The sequence below is a fragment of the Chlorocebus sabaeus genome, chromosome 4, assembly GCF_047675955.1.
Source record: "Chlorocebus sabaeus isolate Y175 chromosome 4, mChlSab1.0.hap1, whole genome shotgun sequence".
Classification (NCBI taxonomy): domain Eukaryota; kingdom Metazoa; phylum Chordata; class Mammalia; order Primates; family Cercopithecidae; genus Chlorocebus; species Chlorocebus sabaeus.
Window position 1 is genome coordinate 40,122,160 of NC_132907.1, and position 22,557 is coordinate 40,144,716.

General features: G+C 50.4%; 2 protein-coding genes across 2 annotated transcripts; both read left to right on the plus strand.

The window, feature by feature from the left end:
* The first annotated feature begins 3,926 nt into the window (after positions 1 to 3,926).
* On the plus strand, positions 3,927 to 6,544 carry CCNO (cyclin O). The gene is made up of 3 exons (XM_007972554.3): positions 3,927 to 4,564; positions 5,154 to 5,339; positions 5,836 to 6,544. Exons 1-3 carry the CDS (start codon positions 4,184 to 4,186, stop codon positions 6,319 to 6,321), a joined length of 1,053 nt encoding a protein of 350 aa, XP_007970745.2. The 5' UTR covers positions 3,927 to 4,183; the 3' UTR covers positions 6,322 to 6,544.
* Positions 6,545 to 9,601: 3,057 nt separating this feature from the next.
* MCIDAS (multiciliate differentiation and DNA synthesis associated cell cycle protein) lies at positions 9,602 to 18,728 on the plus strand. Its single transcript, XM_007972540.3, has 7 exons — positions 9,602 to 10,408; positions 10,496 to 10,592; positions 10,760 to 10,851; positions 14,414 to 14,486; positions 15,041 to 15,264; positions 16,311 to 16,421; positions 16,646 to 18,728. Exons 1-7 carry the CDS (start codon positions 10,289 to 10,291, stop codon positions 17,084 to 17,086), a joined length of 1,158 nt encoding a protein of 385 aa, XP_007970731.3. The 5' UTR covers positions 9,602 to 10,288; the 3' UTR covers positions 17,087 to 18,728.
* Positions 18,729 to 22,557: the final 3,829 nt, after the last annotated feature.

The window sequence follows — 22,557 nt, forward strand, 5'->3', positions numbered from 1 at the left end:
ACCTGGTTCTGCCATTTACTAGCTTTGTGACTTTGGGGAAATTACTTCTCTATGCCACAGTTTTCTCATCTATAAAATGGGGAAAATAATAGGAGCAATCTCACAGAGCTACTGGGAAGATGAAATGAATATAATATACATGAAGAGCATAATAAAGTTCCTGGCACCTAAGTTTTACTTAAGTATTAGCCATTTTTCCCCTACATCTCTTCCCTTTGACCCTGTGTTCCAATCATTCTGTATCAAGTAGGCCCTAAAACATTTCAGGAATCATGCTGCTTCCAGAACCTCCCACATCCTGCTAGTCTACTTAAAATGATTTCTCCCTCCTCTCTTCTTTCCAACCAACTCCTTCTCTCTCAGCTTAACTACCACTTGCTTGGGAAGCCTTTCCAGGCCAGGCTAATTGCTCCTACTGTGGGTTTCTGTGACATCCAAGAAGGGCTGCCAGATGTCAGGATGCCCAGTTAAATTTGAATGTCAGATAAAAAACAAATCATTTTTCAGTATAAGTATGTTCCCTGCAGTAAAATAACTAATGAATATTTTTTTCTTATAAATATGTCCCATGCAATATTTGGGACATACTCAATGCTAAACATTTGTTTTTTTGACATTTGAATTAACTCTGTGTCCTGTATTTTATCTGTCAACCCTAAATCCAGTAAATCCTCTATCAGTAATCCTTTACCACACAGTAATCATTTAAACAAGTGCAACAAGTGGCTCTTTGTTTCCCCCACAACTATGCAGCTCTGTGAGGGCAGGACCCGTGCAGTCTTACGGTTTTAGACCCAGCACCTGGCACAGCAGGCAGTCCAGAAAACTGAGGAATACGTCCATCAAGCCAAAGCTCAGGCACCGCCTGTTGGGAGTTGACTCTAACTATAGGCAAACTCCCTGGGAGTGCAAAGCATTTCGAGCATGGTGCAAAGAGAGTCTCATCTCCACAGGTGGATCAAATGATGGTGCTTTTTTTCAGAATAGCTCCAGTGTGGCCAGGCGCAGTGGCTCACACCTGTAATTGCAGCATTTTGGGAGGCTGAGGCGGGCAGATCACCTGAGGTCAGGAGTTCAAGACCAGCCTGGCCAACATGGCGAAACCCCATCTCTACAAAAATACAAAAATTAGCCGAGGATGATGGCGGGTGCCTGTAATCCCAGCTACTCAGGAGGCTGAGGCAGGAGAATGGCGTGAACCCGGGAAGCGGAGCTTACAGTGAGCTGCGATCGTGCCATCCAGCCTGGGCGACAGAGCGAGACTCCGTCTCCAAAAAAAAAAAAAAACAGATGAGGAAACGGAGACTCAGAGAGAGGGGGAAATGTCTTGCCTAAGACAACCAATAAGAGAACCAGAGTTTTGCCCTCAGGAGTTGACTTCACTAATTAGATTTTCAGAAAAAGAAAAAATAGGCTGGGCATGGTGGCTCACGCCTGTAATCCCAGTACTTTTGGAGGCTGAGGCGGGCAGATCACAAGGTCAAGAAATCAAGACCATCCTGGCCAACATGGTGAAACCCGGTCTCTACTAAAAATACAAAAATTAGCTGGGCGTGGTAGTGCGCACCTGCTGTCCCAGCTACTCAGGGGGCTGAGGCAGGAGAATCACTTGAACCTGGGAGGCGGAGGTTGCAGTGAGCCATGATCTCCCCACTGCACTCCAGCCTAGCAACAGGGCGAGACTCCTTCCGTCTTAAAGAAAAAAACAGATGGCCGGGCACGGTGGCTCATGCCTGTAATCCCAGCACTTTGGGAGGCCAAGGCGGGATATCACCTGAGGTTGGGAGTTCAAGAGCAGCCTAACATAGAAAAAACCCCGTCTCTACTAAAAATACAAAATTAGCCAGGCGTGGTGGCACATGCCTGTAATCCCAGCTACTAGAGAGGCTGAGGCAGGAGAATCGCTTGAAACCGGGAGGCAGAGGTTGTGGTGAGCAGAGATCGTGCCATTGCACTCCAGCCTGGGCAACAAGAGTGAAACTCTGTCTCAAAAAGAAAAAAAAAAATAGATGAAAGCATAAAAAGAAAAAAAAAATAGATGAAAGCATAATTAGATTTTTAAAAGGAAAAAAAAAAAAAAGGAAAAAGGAGTTGACTTCCTGCTCTTTTTCACTTTACCACACTGGCCACTTGGGCCAATATGAAAAAATCAGAATTCCTGGATTCTTCCTCCTCACCCAGAAAGCTTCTCTAGGAATAAGTCTGATATCTGAGCCCCCTCCACAGGGTCAACTGCTCCTCCCATAATGTTCCCCAACAATAGTCTGAGAGGCGGTAAGGCCTGGTACTACTCCCAGTGTTTCTTAGCTCGTCTCCCATATTAGAGATGAGATTATTTATTTATTTATTTATTTTATTTATTTTTCTTTTGTGACAAGAGTCTTGCTGTGTTGCCCAGACTGGAGTGCAGTGGCATGATCTTGGCTCACTATAACCTCCACCTCCCAGGTTCAAGCGATTCTTGTGCCTCAGCCTCCCAAGTAGCTGGGATTACAGGTGTGTGCTATCACCTCCAGCTAATTTTTGTATTTTTAGTAAAGATGAGGTTTCACCATGTTGGCCAGGCTGGTCTCGAACTCCTGACCTCATGTGATCCACCTGCCCTGGCCTCCCAAAGTGTTGGGATTACAGTCGTGAGCCACCACACCCAGCCCAGATGACATTATTTAGGGCAGAAGAATAGAGAGCTTGCTCAGAGTTACGAGGAAATAGGAGGAACAGTGGTCAGAACCCAAAATCCATTCCTTTTCTTTCACCTGCATCTCTAGGAGACACCTTCCCACCATCTACTGAATTTTCATAGACAAACTTGCACTTTGGGTAGGCACATTTGTCAGCTTTCTTCTGTAATGAGGTTAGGTGGCTGAACCTGCTCTTGGTTTGGCACCCAGTAGCCTCGCCTCTTAGAGTGCCTCTGGAAAACACTGGGGCTGAGGGCACCTAGGCTTTCTGCCGTTGCTAAGTGCCTGTGAGGTTGATTATAGGTTACTTGTGCTCCTGGAGCCCCTTCTCCTACAGGGTCAGAGACCCTCAGGAAGATTCAGTCAGGCCAGAGAGGGGCTCCAGCTTCTACCGGGACAGGAGTCTGTGGACAAAACCCGAGGCGCCTTAAGGAAACTGCCACGCCCGGTCGGGCTGGGCGTCCCCATTCCAGCTTTAATTTCCCTGAGTTTATCACCCTGAAGGAGCGGACGCAGGAAGCAGGGAAAAACCAAGAGGACTGGGCTGCCGGCGGGGCAGAAGGCCAGAAGCTAATGACCTAAAACGGAACAGGCTGTGAGCAATTCGATCAAACTCGAAATGCAACTTTCCAACGTTCTTAAACCGTTGCAGCCCCAGCTTACTTGGCTTGGGGTGAAAAGTGTGGGAGAAAGTCTTCACGGCCTGCAGACTTGCTTGCCGACTGAAGTTCATCCGGCAGTTTTCCGTTTTGTTTTGAGCGCGAACGCCGTGGCTGGCTGGTGGAGCTCCAATCTATTCCGCAGCACAGACTGCCCTGCTGAGGCTCTGCTCCCCGAGGCCAGCGGAAGGAAAGGCACTGGCTACTACGGTAGCCACCGAAACAAAATCCACAAACGCAACTGAATTAACACTATTCCTTGTTTGGGTCACTGAAGAAAACTTTTCCTGTGTTGACAGAATTCTAGCCAGACTTTCGTTTGGAACTCAGGATCAGACCTTTACAAAATTACCGACCTGGGTTAGAGGTGCCCGCACGTGTCGAGACCATCTGGCCAAGGACAGGGAGATGCCACCTGGGAGAATCTTTTATCGGTCGCAGCGGAGCTGCTTGGCCGGGCCCGCCGCAGCCCCACTCCCACTCAGCGTGCTGGCCTCTCACAGCGACCCGAGTTCCGGTTGCCCGGGTAACGCGGGACGCAGGCGCGAAAGGCTGATGCCCGGCGCGCGCTGCAGCTCCGCCTCCCACTGGCGCGCCGCGGAGGCGACGCGCTGCCTGCGCCCTGAAGCGAGCGAGTGGTTCTCCAGCCGGAAAATCGCGGCTCCGGTGCCGCTCTGGGGTCAGCCAGTGAGAAGCCGGGGGTGTGGTAGGCAGAAGGAGCCGGCCGGGTACTTAGGGCCGCGCCAACCTCTGAGCCCGGCCACTTTCGCACTTTCGCGGGCGCGTCTGCTGCCCGCCGCAGCCCGGGCGTTGAAAGTAGTAAAGCGGCCACCCGGCCGCATCATGGTGACCCCCTGTCCCACCAGCCCCTCAAGCCCCGCCGCCCGGGCGGGGAGGCGGGACAACGACCAGAACCTCCGCGCCCCCGTGAAGAAGAGCAGGCGTCCGCGCCTCCAGAGGAAGCAGCCGCTGCAGCCCCTGGACCCGTGCCCGCTCCCGGGAGACTCCGGCATTTGCGACCTGTTCGAGTCCCCCAACTCCGGCTCAGACGGCACAGACAGCCCCTCTGCGGCGCGGGGCGGTAGCCCCCTGCCCGGCCCGGCCCAGCCTTTGGCGCAGCTAGATCTACAGACCTTCCGCGACTACGGCCAGAGCTGCTACGCCTTCCGCAAGGCGCAGGAGAGCCACTTCCACCCGCGGGAGGCGCTGGCGCGGCAGCCACAAGTGAGGTGCTGGTAGAGCCAGCTCCCCGCCGCCGCTCTTCCTCTCCTCCCAGGCTGTCTCCTCTCCTGCCGGGTCGGCCCTCCGAGCGCCTGGGCCCGCGACAGCCCAGCTCCCGCCCCCAGTCGAAGCAGAAAGGGCCGTGGAGGGGCGGGTCACCGGCCTCATTTTATAGATAGAAGGGGGGCGTAGACGGCTTGAGGGACTTGCCCCAAGTCCCAAGCTGGCTAGTGGGGCAAGGTAGAGAGCAATTCGTTTCTAGGTTGAGTCCGGACTCCTACCGAACTCAGGCAAGTTATTTAACACCCCTGAGCTTCTTTCTTCATCTGCAAAATGGAACCCCTCCCCTTCCTTTGAATTGCTGAGCGCATTACGCGAAGTAATGTGTACAAAGCTCTCTGGGCCAGGTCCCAATCCCGGTGTTCCGGCTCAGCACGGCCCACGCGTTTCCCAGTTTCCATTGCGTTTCTCTCTGAAATCTTATTGCCTCTCTCCGGGGAAGCTCCCCGATTCTTCTTGGCCCTTCCTTCCCTCCCACAGTCCCTCTCCACCCTAAGCCCAGCGGGCCCGCCTCCCCTCTCCCTCCCGGCAGGTGACGGCGGAATCCCGCTGTAAGCTGCTCAGCTGGCTGATCCCGGTGCACCGCCAATTCGGCCTCTCCTTCGAGTCGTTGTGCCTGACGGTGAACACTCTGGACCGCTTCCTCACCACCACGCCGGTGGCTGCAGACTGCTTCCAGCTGCTCGGGGTCACCTCCTTGCTCATCGCTTGCAAACAGGTACCTGGGGCATCAAACAGGTACACGCGGCATCTGGGGACGCAGCCAAACTCCCCGCCACTCCCTGGCCGCCCGTCTTTCTAGCGCGCAAGATTCAGTGCTGGGTTCCCAGAACTCATTTTGTCAGATATTTGCATACGCATATATCCCTTAGCCTTAACAATTCCTCCACAAACGAACAATCCTGTCACTCAGTCCCCAAAGAAATAGCCTAATAGACTAATAGCTGTAATCTGTCCCAAACAGCTCTTTTGGCACCTCTAGTCTAGTCTCCGAAAAAGCCTTCAAAATTTCCCAAGCTTTTTTTTTTTTAGTTGGACAGTAGTTAGATCAACTGCGCTGGAAGTACGCCCCAGGTCACTTACGTGGAAGCAATGGAGAGGCAGAGCCCCGGCTGTCTCTCTGGAAGGGATAGGGAAAGTCCCGGGCTTCATACTGGGGTGGGCCTCGGGCCCGGGAAGCCGCAAGGCGGGGTTGAGTGCGCCCTGTGTTGCAGGTGGAGGTGCACCCGCCGCGCGTGAAGCAGCTTCTGGCCCTGTGCTGCGGCGCCTTCTCCCGGCAGCAGCTCTGCAACCTCGAGTGCATCGTGCTGCACAAGCTGCACTTCAGACTGGGTGCGCCCACCATTAGCTTCTTCCTGGAGCATTTCACGCAGGCTCGCGTGGAGGCGGGGCAGGCTGAGGTCTCCGAAGCTCTGGAAGCGCAAGCCCTGGCGCGGGGGGTGGCAGAGCTGAGTCTGGCCGACTATGCCTTCACCAGCTACTCCCCTTCCCTCCTGGCGATCTGCTGCCTGGCGTTGGCGGACCGCATGCTGCGGGTCCCGCGGCCCGTGGACTTGCGCCTGGGAGACCACCCGGAGGTGGCGCTGGAGGACTGCCTGGGCAAGTTGCAGCTGCTGGTGGCCATAAACAGTACTTCCTTGACTCACATGCTGCCCCTTCAGATCTGCGAGAAGTGCAGCCTGCCCCCGAGCTCGAAATAAAACAGATCCTTGGTTTCCTTTTAGTACCTGGCCCAGCTGCTGGACCTCTCCCATAGCCTCAGAAGAGTGCAGTATGGGTCCACAGAGAAGGCTTCAGGACCTGCTTGGTCAACTGCAGGTTGTAAATAGTGTACGATAGTAGCATCTGGTATTTTATTTATTTTGCAGCGAGCACATGAGGGAGCTGAGTCTTTCCCCAATAAACAGTTGTGGTTTGTCTAAATCCTGCGAGTGTCTGTCTGCGGGGAGGGAAGGTGAATTCAGCTCGGGAATGGTGGTGGTTGGCAACGTTTGCGGGATTTTCCCTTCCCTCTGGGTTCACTCTGTAATTGGGATCTCTGTGGAAACACCAGGTCAGGCGAGGTCCTAGATACTGAATTCCAGAGATTAGTGGAGTCAGGATCACCTGATGGCTTGGGTCCTGTGACCCTCGAAGAGAACCTCTATGCTGTCCAGAGGGTTGCACTTGCTGGTGAGGCAGATGTGGGGCTGGGAAGCTTTTGGGGACCACACAGGCACACTTAGCAGAGGTGGGGGAAAGCAAGCAATATCCAGGCATGGAGAATCCCGTGTTCAACTGGAGTTATGTTGGAAACCAAGGATTTGACTGTGGTCATGGCCATTGCAGGTCAAGCCCATTTACCCTGCAATCACGTGGTCCAGCTGTTCATGCTGCTACATGTGAGCCCAAAGTAACCGGCATAATAGTCATAATGGCTATATTGAGCATTAACTATGTAGTAGGTACTGTGTTCAGCATTTGTTATTTCATTCTTCCAGCAACTCTGTGGAGCAGAGTCTATTATCCCATTTTTCAGAGGAGGACACTGGAGCTGGAGCACAGAGCCTAAATTAAACAACAGTGGAGTATCCAGGATCTGAGTCTAGGGTCCCACTCTTAGCCACACTGCTAAATGTCCCCCACTGACAGGTTTCCGGTAATTCTCAAAACACCCTCTTTCTGAGATAGGTGGCAGATAGTTATCTACTCAGTGCACCCCATTCACTAGGGACTGTAGAGAACACATAGAGAGAGCCAGCACAGTCTGTACCACAGTCACGTTACAGGAATTGTCTTACAGATGTGAGAAAACCGAATTGAGAAATGAGACAGGCTTGCTGGAGTTTTGACTCCACCTGTCATATTGCCTTCAGTCTCACTGTCATGAATCTGATGCAGGCACTGAATCTCAGCTTTGTCACCTCTAGCAAATTTCATATCCTCTCTGAGCTGTACAATTGATATCGAGGTTGTTGTAAGTCTAAATGAGATTGAGAAGCTTAAATGAGATTAAGTTTACTTGTTATAAGGTAGTATAGTAATTCACTAAGTGGGCTCTATCCAATTTGCCAGGTGACCTTAAGCAAGTCACATATCTATGCCTATGTCTCATCTATAAAAATGGGAATATCAATAGAGCCTATTTAGTAGGGTGGAAGTATAGCTCTAATGAGATGGTTCATACTGATCGCCCAGCACAGGTCCCCCAGCACATAGAAAGCCCTTGAGAAATAAAGGCTAGTGGTAACATGCACAGTGATGGGAGGAGAGGAATTCTGCAGAAAAACTTGGAGCAAAGAAACAGCAAATATGGGAAAATAACATTTGGGTGGGGTTGAACATATGGTTGTTCATTGTACTGTTCTTTCAAATTTTCTATATGGTTGAAAAAAGTGATAATTTTTTTGGGGGGAAATCTGTCATGTTCCCCTGCACCTAGAATAAATCAAAATGTATGACAAACACAAATAAAAAGCAAACTCAAAACAAATTTAGAGAAACTTCTTTGCACCTCTCAAAGTGTGTCTTCCAGGCATTCTCAGAGCCAGGGGTGCCTTACTCTCCGTCCCTTGAATGCCTCTTCTGACATATTGCTATGCTAAACTCTCTAGGAACTTTCTCCTCCTTAGCTGTGGAAGAAAGAAGTGGTGATCGCCAAGCTATTTGTGTAAAAGCTGCTCTGTGATGGTGAAAAAGGAGGAGGAAGCTCATATCACCTGTTTCAAATCACAAATTATTAGGGCCCTCTGCTTGGTTGTAAGGGGTTGCGGTCTGGCTCCCAGGCAAAAGAGTGACTTTGAGGGGAGTTGTCTTCACCAATATCTGCTCCATTAATCAGCCAAGATTGCTATGAGTTACTGGTTCCAGAATCATCCAGCCTAGGAGTCACATTATCATGCTATTCCAGTTCCTGTTAAAACAGATAATGTGCAATGCCCATATTTTTGTCTACCCCAACTTAGAACTCATTGACGAATATTTGGAAAATGGGCCTATCCTGGAAATTTTGTGATGATCTGCATGTGTAGAGATCTCCCCAAAACTCAGCTAAGAGCTTCCTTACTCATTTTAAATGCTGGAAAGTGGGCGAGGATGGGGATGGAGATGGACTGGCTGGTGGTTGTGCTACTCAGGAACCAGAGGAAACAGGAGACAGGGCTAGGAACAAGTTGTGGGAAGCTGGAAATACAGCTGAAAAGCCTTTTTAAAAAATCGCTAATTTACCCATACTAAGCACCAGTCACTTTACACAAATAATCTCACTCATCTTCACAGCAACTCTATTGAGGCCAGTGTAACTTTTTTTTCCGAAAGACCTAGGGCTCATGGACCTGGTTCCTCAGGCACTCTGACCCTAAAGCCAGAGCTCCTCACCATCAGCCATACCACACCAACTCTAGCTGGCTGGCCTCACCTCAATTCAGTTTCTGCACCTACTCGTGGTCAGAGGGTCTCTCAGTCTATTCCAGCTCTACCATTGGATTACCTTCCACCGCTGTTAGGGCATCTTGTTTCCTGCTAGAGGCTCTTTAACTACTACTACTAGGTATAAGGGGAAAACAAGGTGCCCAATATGGGGGGTACACAAAGATTCCAATTTCAGATAACTGTTCAAATTGGATGAATATGAGTGGTCCTGAGAAAGGTCCCTCGCCTAAGGATGCCCCTCACTGGGAGATGCCTCCGACTCAGGAAAATGTCCATTCGTTGGAGAGGTGTCGGGTTGGGAATGGCAACTACAACAGCGAAGAGACCAGCCAAACGTTGCGATGGGCCGCTGAGGCCACTAGGAGAGGCAGGAACAGGGTTTTCGGGGATTCGGGACTGTCCCCTGTGGCGTTTTCAGAAAGTGGAGGAGGGTTCGTAGCGTCACTTTTTCTTAACGGACGGTATTTTAAAGGCTGTGCTCACGCGCCACTGCCGAGAAGCGTGTGGGGCTTGGGGAATGGGGCGGGGCTTTTGGCCTCAGGCCAAAAGAGACCACGTGGAAATCAGGAGTCAGGACCCAGGATAAGGTTCAGGTTTGAGGGAAGGGGCTTCTGTAATAAGGGGGCTGTTCCGGGGCGTCCCTGCCGGTATTCTACATCCTTACTAAATCCCGAGGGGAGCGCAAAGGCCGGAGTCTAGCACTGGCGGGTGTCACTCCATGTTTATTTCGTGCGCCTTGTGGCTGGAGTGGGAAGAAAAGGAAATAAGAATCGTGAACTTTGCCGTTCCCGCTGTCCGTAAGCGGGAAGACAGTACCCAGGGCGAGGGAGACTGGCGCTCGCCCACCCCTCCTTCTCCCTCTCTTCGCCTGGCGCGGCCGGGAGGCGGCGGCGCCAACGCTAGCCGAAACGGCGCTGGCGGGCCGGGGCCCCGCGCTGGCGGCTCCCGGGGGAAGCGCGGTTGCCAGGTTGGGTTTAACGCCTCCGCCCGCGCGCAGATTGTCCCGGGCTGAAGGCGCCACCTCTGGCGCTCAGGCGCGAGCCGCCCCTCCCGCGCGGCGGTCCTTCCCCTCCCCCGCCGTCTCTCCGCACCTCCTCCGCAGCCTCTCGGCTCCTCCTGGGCCACGCGCCTGCTCCAACCTCTGGCTGGCTTCGGAGCCTGCAGGCGCGGAAGGGAGTGCACGGTGTGGATCGCTGCCCCAGCCCGGGCCGCCGCTTCCGAGCAGTCGGCGCCGGGAGGCGGGAGGCAGGAGGCAGGATGCAGGCGTGCGAAGGCGGCGCGGCCGGCCGCCGGGCCTTCGACAGCATCTGTCCCAACAGAATGCTGGCACTGCCGGGCCGGGCGCTGCTCTGCAAGCCGGGGAAGCCGGAGAGGAAGGTGGGGCGGTTGATTCGGGCCGGGCGGGGTCTGCGCGCTCCGTGCCCCGAGGGCTGACCCGCGATCACCGTTTGTGTGCCCGGCCAGTTCGCTCCTCCGCGGAAGTTCTTCCCCGGATGCACAGGCGGGAGCCCGGTGTCGGTGTACGAGGATCCTCCGGAGGCCCGGCCCACCGCGCTGCCAGGTGAGCCCCGTGGCACCCACCCTAACCCTCGGGTTCCCCGCGCCGGGAGGGTGCGGCGCGCGCGGCTCGGAGGAGCTTCTCTCCCCCGGGTTCTGACGTCCTAGCGGCGAACCTGGCGGAGAGGCTCAAGGTCCGCCCGGCGCGTGTCCCCGGGTCTCCCCGCACAGCCCTCACCACCATAGACCTGCAGGACCTCGCTGACTGCTCTTCGCTACTCGGGTCCGACGCGCCGCCTGGTGGTGACCTGGCCGCCTCGCAGGTACCTCCCCTTCTCGTGGAGCCTCCTGGTTTCACCAAGCCCAAACCCCCCTCGGGGTGGTGGTTTTAATTCCCCAAAAGCTTCACTCGGGTCGGGAGCACAGGCACATTCAGCTGGTGAGGGGAAGCATCGGGCAGGTACCTGAGCCTCCCAGATCAGAACGTCTACTTCCATCCTAGTATGTTATGAAGGCCACATATCCACTGGAGCTGATTTGACCAACTAGGTACAGTCGGGCTCACCTGGAGGCCTCCCCTCCCATTCTCCTCCCTATCTACTCATTGGAGCTGTGACAAGATTGCGCACAGCGAGACCAGGCGGGTGGGTGGGAGCAAAGTTGCCCACTGGGCACCTGTTGCATGTCCTATCAGTTCTCCCAACACCCCCTTCCTGCCCATTTTCATTCCGTGGGTATCTAAGAAGAGTGGAGGTTGATGGATAACTTCTCTATCAAAGACTGGAAAAGAGCAAGAGAATTTGCAGTTGGAAGAAGCAAGAACGACAAAGGACTCTGGAAGTAATCTTGCAGAAAATGTTCCTCTCTGCAGAGATGGTCCTTCAGCAATTGGGCACTTTTTCAAAGTCCTGTTCCGCCCTTCAAAAAGCTCTAGTCACTTGCCATGATGGGGCAAAAAGGCACTTGACTTTTTTCTTTCCCCCCAAACCAGTCTTCTCACTCCCATCCCACTTCCACACTTGCTGGTGCTGATGCTTCCCAGGCAGAGAAGGGAGTCTCCCAGAATGGTCTCTGGGAGGCCAGAAGCCTGGCTCATGGGTAGGACATGAAGTGCCCAGATGGACAGGAGGTCTTAAACAGATGCAACCCCCAGGAAAAGTGCCAGTTCCAGCTTCTTGGCAATAGGTCTGGGGTCTGCAGACAGGCCCAGTACAGAACTCTTACAAAGACCTGACCACTTCCCAGAACTGGGAGTGGTGGTGGAGCAAAACTTCTCAGCCCTCCTCCAAGAGCCTCCTAGAACCTTGGGATAAAGCCTAGAGAGACTCAGTTTAGGTGGCCGCTGAGAGCAGAGATTGTTAAGGCAAGAGTTGGGAGTGGGCATTGCACTGTAGAGGGCATTTAATTGTTCTTTTTAGATCTGGATGATCAAATAAGGAAAGATAATGCCTGAGCATGTTCCAACTGACCCAGAGGCCTAGGTCACTCCCTTACCCCAACATGTTTATTGTGCAAGTAAGAAAGCCCAAGCAGCTCTCGTTGAATGTTTGTCTAAGTATACAGATTTTAAATTTGGCATCATGCTCTTTGTTAGTAATTTTTTTCTTGCTTTTGTAGTTGGAGAAATGCCAGATTTATCTAATTGGGGAGGTAGAATTCAAAGTTTCATTTTGTTTATTTTCTTTTTCTTTTTTTGAGACAAGATCTCACTCTGTCACCCAGGCTGGAGTGCAGTGACATGATCATGGCTCACTGTAACCTGGACCTCCCAGCCTCAGGCGATCCTCCCACCTCAGCTTCCCAAGTAGCCAGGACTACAAGTGCACACCACCACAGCCAGCTAGTTTTTGGTTTGTTTGTTTGTACTTTTTGTACAGATGGGGATTCGCCATGTCACCCAAGCTGGTCTTGAACTCCTGTGCTCAAGCAATCTGCCTGCCTCAGCCTCCCAAAGTGCTGAGATTACAGGCGTGAGCCACTATGCCCAGCCTCGAAGTTTCAAGGACAGAGCTCATATCAGATGGACCAAAAAATCCAGGATTTTTCCTGGGAAAGACAGAGCTGGTTCAGAGGAAAGAGGCCCCTAAGGGAGGAACACTTGGGGAGACCCCTGGGACACTCAGATCACATTTCCCCATTCCTTTCCTGCTGGGGAAGGTGGACAGAGAGCGGAAGTGCTCTAGAAATGTTTGAGGTTCAGAATGGGCCAAAACCTGGATTGGTATAACAGGTAGCATTTCCAGGGCCCCAATTCCTGAGTTGGCCTCCAGTCTTCTCATGAGACTTTTCTCAAATCCCTACTGAGGAGGAGACCTTCCAGTTCTTGAAGAATGAGCGCCTTCAACCAGGGCAGAACTCATGCTCCAGGACTTGTCTGGGGCCCTCAGTCCTTCCTCTCATCTCCTTTCCCTTATAGTCTCAGCATCCAACTAGTGGCAGAGGTGCTAGAGGCCTCCTTGCTTGACTCTTTTCTCCCAAGGGAAAACTGATACTTGTACATTTTTTGAAGTTAGGGACAGAGTAAGTTCCTTTTCCCAGAAGTATTTGAACAGTAAAGAAGGGCTTTTGGGACAACAGTATGATGAGCACAAAGGAATGAATCAACAGTGCATTCAGTATAACAAGTCTTTCTGGTAGGCTATTGGATGCATCTTCTCACACCATGGCCCTTGAGACTCCTGTCCCCTTCCCAGTGCTGTCTTCAGTGGAAGCCAGCTTTCCTAAAAAGAGAGAAAAGCTAAAGGAAATGAAGTATGGGGGCAGGAGGCCCCATTCCACTACTTCAGAGCTGGGCGACTGGATAACTCTCTGAGCTTCAGATTCTTCCTCAAAGAGGAATCAGTTCCCAGGCCCCGCCTGCTTCCCACACTGGTGTGAGAATGAACTGAGAGACTGTGTAAAAGCGTTTTTCATCAACTCTAAATGTCCATGAGTTAAGGGAACAAGAAAGCCCATGCCTCCAGCCCCTCACGCACCCTTTCCCCTCACGCACCCAGACACCCTGCAGGAGGCCAGGAGAATACAGTTAAAGATGTTGGAGGTGCACCGGCTGTATGAGAAAAGTGTACTGCCAACTTTTTGGGAACTGAAAAGAGCAATGGAGGCCACACTGGCTGTGTGCGTAACAAAAGCATTTCCCATATGCCCCTGGCCCCTCGAATCACAGCTTACCTCCCGCTCGGTTGCAGGGGCGGGGCGGTTAGCTGAGGCCAAACCTTGGCGGGAAACGCGGCTTCAAATTACTGCTCTGGAGGCCTCTACAAGCTGTCGGGTCTTGGGTGGAAAGATCCTGTGTTCAAGACGTGCTCTCTGCTCCTACAGCGGCGGCTCGGTGGCCGGTCGCTGTTGAGTGGGAGTTGAAATTTCGCGGGCGCATGGGGGACCGCCGGGCCTCACGGAGGCAGCTGCTTAGCTGGTTGGAGGGTGGCGGGCTACTCAGCTGCCCGGAGCCGGTGCTGGGCCGCCGCACCGCGCGCGGAAGGACCCATGCCCGCCACACAGTCGCTCTGCAGGAGCCACGAACTGCTGCCCCCTTCCCCGAGTCAGTGTCGCGCTCCTTGCGTACCTCTCCCCACCGTGGAGGTGCAAGCCTGCTGGGTTCCCTGTCTCGGATGGGGCTTGAATTTTCGGGTACCAGACTGGGCTGCCGACAGGAGTGCGCGCAGACCGCCGCCGAGCCCGGGAGGAGGTCTGTCGGTCTAGAAAGGGTTCCAGACCCGCCACAAAAAGTGTTTTATTTGGTGGGGATTTAGGGGTACAAGTGCAGTTGTGTTACATACATATATTGCATAGTGACTGCCAGATTTTTAATAGGGACGCCAATATTTATTGAAGGCTTTCTAACGCCAGACTCGTTAACTAGTGTACACGTCTTGTTTATTTCAGAACCATTCCCTCCAAACGGAAGTGGACTTCGATCTGCAGGATTTCAGAGACACGGTGGATGATCTCATTGCAGGCAAGTGCAGTCTCCTGGCAGTTAAGTAACAGCAGGGGTGTCCCCCAGTCCCAAATCAGACTAGTTCACATTTCGTGGTCGCCAAGGTGGTAAACCCAGCCAACTGTCGGCGACTCTCCAGCAACTCATCAAAAAGTCAGGCTTTTCCATATTTAGGACATTTCTCTCCCCCAGTTGAGAAGTTGAACCGCTGGATCTACATAGCGCTTTATCTGGGATCGGTGTGAGTTCTGGGAGAGGGAGCCCTATCCTGTAGTGTGGCAGTGGAGGTTGAGTGACGAGTGTGCAGGGGATCAAAGGCCTGTGTGTGCAGGCCCAGGGAAGTTTTCTTGATTGAATTCAGGTAAACTTAACAGGCATATGTTGGATACCTACTGTGTATGTACAGGCTATCAGGAAGGGCCTTGTAATCAGGCGTTTAGGAGTAAGGGGTACTTAATTTAATTAAAAAAAAAAAATCTCTACATAAACCCTACACCCAGAGTGGTATTTTGCTCCTGTAACTAGCTGGGCATGAGTTTGAGGCTGCAAATCCAGCTCCTGCTCTTTTCCAGACTCATCCTCTATGATGTCGCCTACCCTGGCCAGCAGAGACTTCCCCTTCTCTCCTTGCGACATATCGCCATTCCGGCCCTGCCTCTCCCCGCCACTGGACCCACGGGCTCTGCAGTCACCACCGCTGCGCCCTCCAGACGTGCCCCCGCCTGAGCAGTACTGGAAGGAGGTGGCGGACCAGAACCAGAGAGCGCTGGGAGATGCGCTGGTTGAAAATAATCAAGTAGGGACACTGCCCTGGCGACCAGGAATCCTGCGGCAGGGACAGGATATAGAGGGTGGAAGTGGGGTTTGCAAGGGCAAGGATGAGGCCCTGTGAGTCGGAACCAGTGGACTGACTGGTGGTTCACGTAGCTGCCATTGCTCCGGTGGCTCCACCTGTTTCCAAATTCACTAAGTGGGAATAATTCTACCCCACTCGATTTTTATTTTATTTTAAATTAATATTTATTTATTCATTTATTTTTGAGACAGAGTCTCACTCGGTCACCCAAGCTGGAGCTCAGTGGCTCAATCTTAGCTCATTACAACCTCCGCCTCCCAGGGTCAAGCGATTCTCGTGCCTCAGCCTCCCAAGTAGCTGGATTACAGGCGCGTGCTCCCTACACCTGGCTAATTTTTGTATTTTTAATAGAGACGCGGTTTCACCATGTTGGCCACGCTTGTCTTGAACTCCTGACCTCAGGTGATCCATCCGCCTCAACCTCCCAAAGTGCTGAGATTATGGGCGTGAGTCACTGCACCTGGCCATTTTATTTATTTTTAAAAATTGTTTTATTTGGAGGGATTTAGGGGTACAAGTGCAGTTGTGTTGCATACATGTATTGCACAGTGCCTGCCAGATTTTTAATAGGGACGCCAACATTTATTGAAGGCTTTTTCTATGTGCCTGGCCCTGGACTTACCAATTTATACTTCTTCTTCCCACTTAATGCTCACAATCATTGAACTAGATACTCTTACTAGCCCCGTTTTACAAGGATATCGAGACGTAGGATTGTTGAACCTCAGTAACAGAACCTAGATCTGCCTGTTGCCCAAGTCAGTACTCTTTATCAGCACGCTACACTGAGGATTAATGGAGATAAATTTTGTCCAAGTGCTTTGTTTTAAAACAAATAGCAAATTGATTATTATTCTCACTAGCGTAAATGCCCGTGCGTCCCCAGTTTCTGATGAGACGTGAGGATCTGGGTTTGATTCATGCCAGATATGCAGACGCGACCCAGCACAGTGCCTACCCCTGAATGTTTGGGTCTCATCCTGCAGCTGCACGTGACGCTGACCCAGAAACAGGAGGAGATCGCCTCGCTCAAGGAGCGGAACGTGCAGCTGAAGGAACTTGCCAGCCGAACCCGGCACCTGGCCTCGGTGCTGGATGTAAGTGGGGCGCGGGCGTGTGGGAACTGCAGCACGTCGGAACTGAACTGTTCAGTGCATCCCCACCCCCAACCCTGCGCCCAGCATTGGGACCCGGTGGGGGCCCCGGAGAGGAGAGGACCGCTGGGTGCGTGGTGCGTAGCGTGCCCAGGTCACCTTTTGCACGCACCGAACCCGGGGGGTCCGGCAGGCCCCAGGGCGGCGCTCTTCCCCGTCTTTCGTAGAAGCTGATGATCACACAGTCCAGGGATTGTGGGGCGGCGGCCGAGCCCTTCCTGCTCAAGGCAAAGGCCAAAAGGAGCCTGGAGGAGTTGGTCAGCGCTGCGGGGCAGGATTGCGCGGAAGTGGACGCCATCCTGAGGGAGATTTCCGAGCGCTGTGATGAAGCCCTGCAGAGCCGCGATCACAAGCGGCCCCGACTGCAGCCAGAGCCCGCCAACACGGACACCAGGCCCGGGAACCTGCACGGCACCTTCCGGGGGCTGCACACCGACTGCAGCACGAGAGCGTTGAACCTGAGCCACAGTGAGCTGGAGGAGGGCGGCTCCTTCAGCACCCCCATCCGCAGCCACAGCACCATCCGAACCCTCGCCTTCCCCCAGGGCAATGCCTTCACCATCAGAACAGCCAATGGGGGTTACAAGTTCCGCTGGGTCCCCAGTTGAGCTGTGATGTGGTCCCCCAAAACACTGCCCTGTATTTCCACTGAAGTGCCTGGAGGCTTCCCAGAACTTTCCCTGCAGAGTGAATGCCACCCTGAAACATTTTTTTTTCAGAAACATAAGCGTCTTGATACCGATGCACTGTAAATGTCTGCTACAAAACATTGTATAGCCCGTCCCCTTGTCACAGTGAAACTCTGTATATATGTGTATGTCACATATGTCACAGCCAATTTTAAAAGTATTTATTTTTAGCAGCTTTGAATTATGTATTTTTAGAGCAGGGAGGGATTTAGAAACCATAGCTACTTTTATAATTATATAATGCCCTAATATTATAAGAAGGAAAAGAAGGCTCTAACAGGTTAAGTAATTTCCTGCAATGGGAAACACTGGAACCTTTCAATCACTTTCACTAGTCATTTAAGGACTCTAGGCCCAGAAGCCTGGTTTCTGCGTGAATGTTTTTATACATCACTCAACTTCCCTCAGTCATGAAAGGACACCTAATTTTGTTACTATTGAAAACTTTTATTTTGGTGGCCAGAATACGAAATCGGGAGAGGTAACCTAAACAGTTGTCTTAGGAAAAGGCAGATTCTGAGAGGCAATGGGTTATCAACAAAATAGGTGCTAAGCACATTTGTTTATAATGATCATTCATATAATTTAGAAGATTTATGGTAAAGGTTTACATTAATTATCAATACAGTTCTATTTGTGCAAATAGAATAACCACCTAAAAACCAAACAGTGTTAATGAGAAATATACATTGTTTTAAGAAAATGGCATATACCACATGAAAAGGGGTGTTCCCATTTTTTTTTTTTTTTTTGCCAGAAATCAAGTGTGGAAATCTTGATCAAGGTAAAACTACCTATTTAAACTGCACAGATAAAACGGGTGCACAGTCATATTTTACATTTCTTGGCTTGATTTATATAACTTGTAAGAAAAACTTAACTATAAAAAGTCAGTGTGCCTTCACTTTGACTTGACTTCTATTCCCTTTTGTCTGGGGTTCTTTTTTCTACTCATTTCTGAAATTATGTGAGTGGCATATGTCAAGTAGTGATTTGTCCTGACCTTCACAGTTCTTAACACGAGGGCTACTTCTTGCACTTGGGGGCCCAGCTTAGGTACATTTCCAACTGTGTTACGCCACACTGCATTGCTGGTTCTGAGAGGAGATATCAGGTAACAGGTTATTTGGCAGCGTGGCAGAACCTGCCCTTCCAGTTTGTCATGTATGTACTGTTATCTGTATTTAAATAGCCATTTAGAAACCAAAAAAAAGTGATAAAATAGACCATATTTCCTCATATTTTATCTAACAAATGGACTCTTAAAAAGTACAGTGGATGGTCCAGAATTTTTTTTCATCAGCTCATATATAAAGTTACCAGAGTTCGGGATAAGAAAAAACAAAAAAATCACTTCCCCCCAACCTCTTAACCTGTCCCCCAGAACAATCAGCTTGTCACGTCTTTTCCTCTCTCCTTAATGAGTATTCTTATAATGCTTTACCTACAATAACCAAAAAGTTTTAAATATATAGGTTTTTTTTTTTCTGTATGTCTTATGACTAGAGTTTTTAAAATTACCTTTCTTCCTGCCTTTAAGATTATATCCCTGTAATTGTTATGTTAGCCATTGGTAACTTAAACTGCTTAAGTATCTTTCACTTCTGAGGTAGGGGTTGAGGTGGGAGGGTGCATGTGGGGGCATCATCTTGTGGACTAATGGCGCAGATGACTAAATTAGCAGTAGTAGAGCTTACAAATTAGATTCATTTGTTTATTTAACATATTTATTGATTATTACTGAGAATCTTAGTAATACAGATACTAAGTAAACAGCAAAAGAACAAAACACAAAAATCTTGCCCTCATAGATCTTACTTTCTCCTGGGAAGACATTACTACCAAACAAATAAATATATACATGCTATGAAGAAGAGTAAGGATAGAGAATTCTGTGTGTCATAATAAGAAATACATACTTGGTCTTTGTCTCTGGTTCCTGGCTTGTGGCTTCTAAAATCCTTGGACTCTAACCAATGACGAGTGCAGTCTCACTATGTTTCCCAGGCTGGTCTTGAACTCCTAGCCTCAAGCAGTCCTCCCTTCCCGTCTCAGCCTCCCAAGTGGCTGGGGTTATGGGCCTGAGCCACTACACAGCTAAGTGTCTTGTATGTGCTGATGAGATGGCTGGTGTCTGAGAGCCCTTAGAGAGCTTCAGGATAGGGGCTAGTCTTTAGAAAGACCAAGCAATGGCTGGGTGTGGTGGCTTATGCCTGTAATCTCAGTACTTTGGAAGGCCTAGGTGGGCAGATCACCTGAGGTCAGGAGTTCGAGACCAGCCTGGCCAACATGGGGAATCACTGTCTCCACTAAAAAGACAAAAATTAGCAAGACAAAAATTAGCTGGGCATGGTGGTGAGTTCCTGTAGTCCCAGCTACTCAGGAGGCTGAGGCAGGAGAATCACTGAGGCTACTTAGGAGGCTGAGGCAGGAGAATCACTTGAACCTGGGAGGCAGAGGTTGCGGTGAGCTGAGATCATGCCATTGCATACCAGCCACCTGAGTGACAGAGCAAGACTCCATCTAAAAAAAAAAAAAAAAAAGGTCATGAATAGAGGGTCGGAACTTTCAGCCTTTCAGCCCCTGCTTCTTGCCCCCACCTCTGGGCAGAGGAGAGGGGCTAGAGATTGAGTTACCCCAATGGCCAATGATTTATTTAATCAGTGTGAAACCTCCATAAAATCCCCTAAGTGATAAGGTTCAGAGAGCTTCCAAGTTGATAAAGATATCTAGGTGCTGGGAGGGTGGTGTGCCCAGAAAGGACATGGAAGCTGTGTCCCCCTCACCATACTTTGCCCCGTGCATTTCTCCTATTTGGCTGTTTATGAGTTGTGTCCTTTATAATAAACAAGTAATAGTAAGAAAATGAGTTCCTGAGTTCTGTGAGCACTCTAGCAAATTATTAAATCCAAGGGGGTATTATGGGAACCCTAGACTTTGTAGCCAAGTCAGAAGTGTGAGCATGCTGGGCACCTGTCTGGCATCTGAAGTGAAGGAAGTTTTGTGGACTGAGCCCTTAAACCTGTGGAATCTGACACTAACTCTAGGTAGTGTTAGAATTGAATTGAATTACAGGATTCCCAGTTGTATCTGGAGAATTAGAGAACTGGTTGTTGGTGTCAGAAAGTTGTGCATAAAAATAGGTCAGTGTGATAGTAGGTAGTCTTTGGGCCTATGTGGTCTATGCTAGTTCAGGAATATGTGATGTGTTAGCCTGAAATTACCTCAATAATCACTTCATTTCCCATAGGACAGGTACAGTTCTAGTGTTGGGAAGACAACCAGGAACAAAAACCAAGTGCTTACCTCATGAAACATGCATTCTAGTGGGGGAAGACAGATACTAAACAGATAGATGATGTCTGATATTTAACACATTATAAAGAAAATAAAGCAAGGTATAGAGACAAGATGTGATAGGAGTTACTGTTTTAGCTAACGCAGAGTATTTCTAGAAGTTTCTATGAAAGTAAAATTAGTTTAAAAAAGGAGGTACAGACCGGGCGCGGTGGCTCACGCCTGTAATCCCAGTACTTTGGGAGGCCGAGGAGGGCAGATCACAAGGTCGGGAGATCAAGACCATCCTGGCTAACACGGTGAAACCTCGTCTCTACTAAAAAATACAAAAAAATTAGTCGGGCGTGGCGGCAGGCACCTGCCCAGCTACTCGGGAGGCTGAGGCAGGAGAATGGCGTGAACCTGGGAGGCGGAGCTTGCAGGGAGGCGGGGCTTGCAGTGAGCCCAGGATTGTGCCACTGCCCTCCAGCCTGGGTGACAGAGCAAGACTCCGTCTCAAAAAGAAAAAAAAAAAAAGGAGGTACAGTGGCCGGGCACGGTGGCTCACACCTGTAATCCCAGCACTTTGGGAGGCTGAGGCGGTGATCACCTGAGGGTCAGGAGTTCGAGACCAGCCTGGCCAACATGGTAAAACCCTGTCTCTACTAATAGTTCAAAAATTAGCTGGGCATGGTGGCGCATGCTAGTAATCCCAGATGCTCCGGAGGCTGAGGCAAGAGAATCGCTTGAATCCAGGAAGCGGAGGTTGCAGTGAGCCGAGATTGCTCCATTGTACTCCAGCCTGGGCGACAAGAGTGAAACCCTGTCTCGAAAAAAAAAAAAAAAAAAGAGGTACACACATTTTAACTGGATTATTGTTAATGACACAGCCTCATAATTGCAACAGTGAGATGTTATTGTAAAGTAGTGGCTCTCAAACTGCTGTGTGTATCAGAATCACCTGGAGAGCTTATTAAAACCCAGCGTTCTGGGCCCGTCCCCAGATTTCCTGATTCAGTAATTCTGCAGTAAGGCCTAAGAATGTGAATTTCTCACAAGTTCCCAGGTGATACTGGGGTCTGGGACCACACTTTGAGACCCAGTGTTGTAGAGAAGCCTTTTAAAGATTACTTTTAAAAGGTTAAAGCAGGCCAGCCATGATCGCTCAGGCCTGTAATCCCAGCACTTTGGGATGCCAAGGTGGGTGAGTCACCTGAGGTCAGGAGTTTGAGACCAGCCTGGCTAACATGGTGTAAACCCCATCTCTACTAAAAATACAAAAAAATTAGACATGATGGTGGGCACCTGTAATCCCGGCTGCTGGGGAGGCCGAGGCATGAGAATCGCTTGAACCCGAGAGGTGGAGGTGGCAGTGAGCCAAGACTGCGTTACTGCACTCTAGCCTCGGTGACAGAGCAGGACTCCATCTCAAAACAAACAAAAAAAGGTTAAAGCAAAAACCAACTGACCTAATGTTCTGCAAAGATTCTTGTGATTTAGGATTAAGTTTTTAATGATAAACTCATATCCAGATCCAAAAAGGGCTATATTTCTTGTCTTTTTTTCTTTTTTTTTTTTTTGAGACAGAGTTTTGCTCTTGTCACCCAGGCTGGAGTGCAATGACGCGATCTTGGTTCACTGCAACCTCTGCCTTCTGGGTTCAGATGATTCTCTTGCTTCAGCCTCCTTAGTAGCCTGGATTACAGGTGCCCGCTACTACATCCGGCTAATTTTTGTATTTTTAGTAGAGATGGGGTTTCGCCATGTTGGCCAGGCAGGTCTCGAACTCCTGACCTTAGGTGATCAGAAAAAGGGCTATATTTCAAACATTTGAAAGTGACAATAATGTGCTTTGAAAATGATGTTAAATGACTCAGATAGGGGCTTCAATGATGATGAAAGTATTGATATTGAAGATGCACATGAAGAGTCTGAATAAAATTATTTATGGAATGTATTAAGGAAGCTCAATCCAACTGGCCTTTACATGCGGCCAAAGAGATTAGGATCTAGTTCTAATTATTCTCATTAGCTGAAAGGTCATAGATAAGAATAAGGCCAGGGCGGTGGCTCATGCCTGTAATCCCAGCACTTTGGGAAGCCAAGGAGGGCGG